The sequence below is a fragment of the Cibotium barometz genome, chromosome 1 (assembly GCF_041138505.1).
Source record: "Cibotium barometz isolate CiBa-2024 chromosome 1, ASM4113850v1, whole genome shotgun sequence".
Lineage (NCBI taxonomy): Eukaryota > Viridiplantae > Streptophyta > Polypodiopsida > Cyatheales > Cibotiaceae > Cibotium > Cibotium barometz.
The window spans coordinates 66,013,511-66,018,386 of record NC_141046.1 but is presented as its reverse complement, the minus strand read 5'-3'; the positions used below and the strand labels follow the sequence as shown (position 1 = coordinate 66,018,386).

The 4,876-nt window shown below is 46.2% G+C and overlaps 1 protein-coding gene across 2 annotated transcripts; it reads right to left on the bottom strand.

Moving 5' to 3' along the window:
* Positions 1-1,114: 1,114 nt before the first annotated feature.
* Positions 1,115-4,370, bottom strand: LOC147642338 (phospholipase D alpha 1-like). Of its 2 annotated transcripts, XM_086805462.1 has the most exons (4): positions 3,887-4,370; positions 1,809-3,789; positions 1,190-1,664; positions 1,115-1,151 (listed from the first exon to the last, which is right to left on the bottom strand). In XM_086805462.1, the coding sequence occupies exons 1-3, from the start codon at positions 3,986-3,988 to the stop codon at positions 1,225-1,227; spliced, it is 2,523 nt and encodes an 840-aa protein (XP_086661588.1). In that variant the 5' UTR covers positions 3,989-4,370; the 3' UTR covers positions 1,115-1,151; positions 1,190-1,224. The 2 variants fall into 2 exon arrangements, with proteins under 2 accessions (XP_086661588.1, XP_086661581.1); XM_086805455.1 differs by having other exon boundaries at positions 1,115-1,664; positions 3,887-4,368.
* Positions 4,371-4,876: the final 506 nt, after the last annotated feature.

Here is a 4,876-nt window from a genome sequence, read left to right as displayed (position 1 = left end):
TTGAAAGATTTTGCATTTTTCAGCCCAATTTCTTTAAAAAAAATGGTATGATTCAAGTTTGACCCCTACATATTAGGAGCAAGGAAACCCAACATTTTTCTCCACATGGCCTTCTCCCATTGCACCACTCCTTAATGACTGTCATTAGGCTGGGGCAAATTAAAGGGCCCAAGAAGACCCCACACAAGTCCTAATGGACACGCGGGCGTTGTGTGGAAAAACAAATGGTGGCATATTATTGCACATCACTGATTATATTAATAAGTCTGAATAAGTAATGTTCATGGGTGATAATTGTAGGCCAAAGACCCAATGATGTGTAGCATGGGGGTACTAGCAGGGACACAAGGGGCACGTGAGTATGGTATGGAGTGTGGCCGGTAAGGTACACACTAGAAGCCCGAGGTCATTGCTATATATAAAGGTTAGGTGATTAAACATGGTATGCCAAGCTAGGTTTATTTTTGGTATTCTTGAGTTCTTCTTGTCTCTCACATTTTTTGCATGAAGCTTGAATCAGAGATCTAGCATGTGGAAGCCTCATAGTATGCACACATACTATCCTCTTTAACACCTTGAAGACCATGAAGAATACTACCTTATTTAAGTAACACATAAGTTATGGGTTGATAAAGTTACCCATATGGAAAATTTTTCCTTGAGAAGCTCATTTTAAAAGTGGCTTCACCCAATCTTACCCGTCATTAAGTTGCCCTTTAAGGGTGCATGTACCCATACTACCCAATTTAACACCTTGAGGTCCATGAAAAATACCAAAATAAAAGATTAGGCTCACATAGTACTTGATTTCCCATGTGTGTGTGTGTGTGTGTGTGAAAGAGAGAGAGAGAGAGAGAGAGAGAGAGAGAGAGAGAGGTCTACTTCATATAATGCTAGAGTTAGTTCAAACAACTATGAAAAAAAACTTCATGGAAGTTTGTTCAGTACATCAGCTTCATAAACTCAAGGAAGGCATTTGATGATAACCATTAAGGTGTTCACAATCTTGAAAAACTCTTGGCATTAGCATCTTAAAAAATAGATAAAAGGCTTTCAATAATGCTTTATAAAGCATGTCTTTATCACAAATCCTAGTATTATTGAAGAATCCAAAAATGTTCAAATCCTAGTATTATTGAAGAATCCAAAAAATGTTTGTGAGCAAGACCATCCCAAAAGAATCCAAAAATGTTTGTGAGCAAGACCATCCCAAAAGAAATGACATCATACAGTAAGAAGGGGGGGTAGTGTGGCTGTATGTGTTCCTAAGACTCGAGCTTTGGTATCAGGAAAGGTCTCATAGCCAAAGAGGGATTTCAAATCACCATTGGACTCGATGGTTATGGGATATGGCAATAGATGACCAGGCATATCAACGGGGGTATTTTGAGTGTAGAGGTCCCATAGATGTTGAGATGTGGCTTGAACCTTGCTAATGCACTCTATGCTTTCCGGGTGCAAGAAGTCATCATGAAGCTCCCCGAGATGTTCATACCAGAGAGAAAGACGAAAGCCATGGACTTGTCCTCCAGGCCGTTTTGAAATTGTTTCATTAACAAGATGGTGTGGTTGATAGGCGCCCATCGCAATCTCCGAGTCACGAGCACCATCCATGGAACGTTGGTTACAATTGGCAGAACCAACGATAATATATTCATCATCGACTGCAAAAATGCATACATAAAATATGAGTATGTAATGTCAATCTATATCTAAGGTCACAACTTATACCATCTCAAACTTAAAATTCATTAATACCATCCAAGCTAGGGCCTAGTTGGGATAGCACAAGGCAATGAAATATTTACCAATCATGGTCTTGGCATGCACATACATCATGAATCGCCGTTGACGTTGAGCAATAGCGTAGTGTGAGCCTTGCCTCGGAGCGTCAGTAGGTTTGTATTCGTCTGGGTAACTAACTTCTCGGTTGCCCAAGCAGAAGAAGTTGAGGTAGTCAGTGGGCTTTGCCTGGCCGCCCATCCCTTTGGCCTGGAGCGCTCTTGCGATTCTCTTGTACATCATCTCCATGGTCATGCTCTGCCAGTGTAGAATGTCTTGGACGCTGGAGCTCTCGGGCACCCCCTCCGGCCACATGGGGACCACAATATAGACTGCGAATCTCTCTCCTGCCTCGATCTTGCTCACTATTTTGAGGGTGAGTTCCATGGGGATGAGCTGCAAGGCTCCGGAGTCTTTGTGCGCGCTCCAGGAAGCGGCGCCTCCCACGAAGTACTGATTTTCCATGTAAATGAAGTGTTTGGCGCGCCGGATCGCGCAAATGTAAGCGTCTTGAATGCTGCGATCTATGGTATGCTCCTTGCCGGAAACTAGCCCCATGGCGGCGGCGATGTCAGGGTTCTGAGGGAACCCAACAACGCCTCCTTCATCGATAGATCGAAAGATTTGCGCATTCCAGGCTTCTTCATCATCCTCTGCTGTGATTTCTGTAGGCGGCCTGAGAAGACTCAGCTCTTTGACGTTCAGGAGGGCGCCTCTCTTGCCTTGGCGCAGCCATCGCTGCTCGAAGTTGTAGAGGATGTCCCATGCGCAGGGGCCTTCCACCATGGCGTGCACATCGTGCCACGGCTCCCGCGGCCCGCCCAGCCTGTGAGAAGCCCCATCGAAGTTGGTCTGGTGAAAATCGTCCTTGTGGGCGGGCGTGCCCAGCGTGCGGAAGAGGGAGTGAGATTGCGTGTCGTAGCGCCCGTCGCAGAGGTCGATCCCGCCCACGAAGCCCACCAGCTTGCGGGCGCCGCCCACCTTCTCTGCATCTTCTCCTCCTGATGCTTCTCCTTCTTCCTTGTCTTCTGAGAGAGCCACGTCCACCACCACGGCCTTCTGGTGGTGTGTGAACATCAGACCTGTCTTTAACCCTTGGACTAGGCTGGACCCGTCGTCCGGATTGCGAGGACACAGCACGCATTGCACCTTCGTGCCGGCAAAGTAAGCCTCCGTGTTCTCGTCATGCGTGTGCATGATCCCTATCGTTTTTATACTCAGCACGTTCACTGACGTCCGGTCATCCCACACCAACAACAACACTCGAACGCCCTCCTCGCTCTTCCTCTTCAACAGGTCCCCAAGTGTCACCCCTTCCGCGCCCGGAATCATCCTCTCCATGTCTCTCACCAGTGTTATTTTAGTGTAAACTGACCATCCTACTATGTAAATCAAGTGCCTAGCTCCTGCAATGGCCTTGTATAGATCCTCCCAGCATCTGGTTGCCTCGTAGAGACGGTCCCCATCTAGAGCTATCGGCGGCATGAAGCCCTCCGCCATGTGGGCGTCTTGGTAGAGGCGTATTCTGTTACCCCTTTCTTGCCTGAAGTAGCTGTAATGGACGCCTGACATTGAGTTGATAAGGCCACCCCCCCAACAGACATAGGGGTCATCCTCCACCTTCACAAACTGCAGCCTAACCAAGATCTTGCCCCTTACTTTGCTGCAATCATGGTTGATGCAGAGGTCGTACCAACTTTCTATGATCTGTCCGGACAGCAGCTCGCTGGGCGGGATGTGGGCTCTGCCCAGCACCACGGATCCGATGGGCAGATCGTCTTTCACACTGATGGTCAGGCCCTCATTAGCCGCCACCTCATCAAAGGCACAGAACACGTGGAACGATTCGTTCCACGTCGGGTGGAAGGGTGCATGCCTGACAACACGTGTTTTCGCCACCCTGGCGACCCCAAAGTCCACCGTGGCATAGAGCTTGCTCAAGCCCTTGCCGATGTGGAGAAACTCTTGAATCTCCTCAATGATTTGCCGATTATAGCACATACAAAGCTGCATACGATCATCATCATCATGCATACTCATGTCAGCCTAAACCATGGTAAATGCTGCAAAATAATCAAAGCCATGTATTAAAATTGCTCCTTACGTTTTGCCAAAAGGGATGAATTCGACGGTGCTCATTGATAATATCAGCGGCCTCGCATATGGTTGCAAGGAGAACGCCGTGAAAAACAAACCTTTCGCCCATGATCCTTGAGCGAAGATGTTAAGGCAAGATAAGGACGAAGCTCCCCGCTACTAATTGTTGAAAGCTGCGTTATATTGAAGGCACTGCAATGCATTAATGAGAAGGTAATAATGGGTAGAGGGAGGAGGGTTTGTTGAGAAGCCATATAGTAATGCGGATCTGGGTTAGCAGCTGCGTTGCTGGAGTCAAAGGGCCGTCTTTGAAGCAATAACGTGTTCCTTTCGGTCACTCCTAGGCCTTGGTACTCCTTCTTATCCTAGCTTCTCAGAGAGAAGCCAACATGTTCCTGCTCATTGACTTCGACTACGAAGATTCATCCTCAAGGCAAGCACAGTGCAGACGGTTTTTTTTATTGTCCGAGGAACAGTCTTATAATTAAAGTATTTCATGTCGAATCTAGAAGATGAACGCATACCACGTTTCTTGCGTGAGTGACTTATTAGAAACGCACTATATAAAAGTCGCCAAAAGAAGGACCCATGAGCGATGCTCCGGTACGAAACTTTCCACGTCAAACAATACCCCGGTCCCCCCCACTGGCTAAAAGCATTCTTTAAAACCGGTCAAAATAACCGGTCTTCTTGGCTAAATTTGCATATTTTGCCAGTATTTTAACTAAAAACTAGTAAAATTTGAATCTTTTTTTTAAAGTGCTTGATATATTTTCAGCCCGTTTTCCCAAATTTCAGTGGGTAAAAATAGATTGAAATGCCGTTTTTGTCAAGCTCTCAAACTTCGGCTTCACTCTTGACTGACACGTGAAAAATTTGAAGAAAATAGCTATACTTTACCAAAAGTAATCTTACACTACTATTGCATTTTCTACACCCCTCTCTACTCCTTGTTGAGAATCGACTCTTTTGAATTTTCATCTAGTAGTTTTTCAAG

What these genes read in the sequence shown, in the direction of transcription:
- LOC147642338 (XM_086805462.1), bottom strand. Translation starts at nt 3,988, where the DNA reads ATGGGCGAAAGGTTTGTTTTTCACGGCGTTCTCCTTGCAACCATATGC. An exon ending in TTCATCCCTTTTGGCAAAAC is followed by an intron (nt 3,790 to 3,886) that starts GTAAGGAGCAAT and finishes GATCGTATGCAG; the next exon opens with CTTTGTATGTGCTATAATCG. An exon ending in GCATGCCAAGACCATGATTG is followed by an intron (nt 1,665 to 1,808) that starts GTAAATATTTCA and finishes GCATTTTTGCAG; the next exon opens with TCGATGATGAATATATTATC.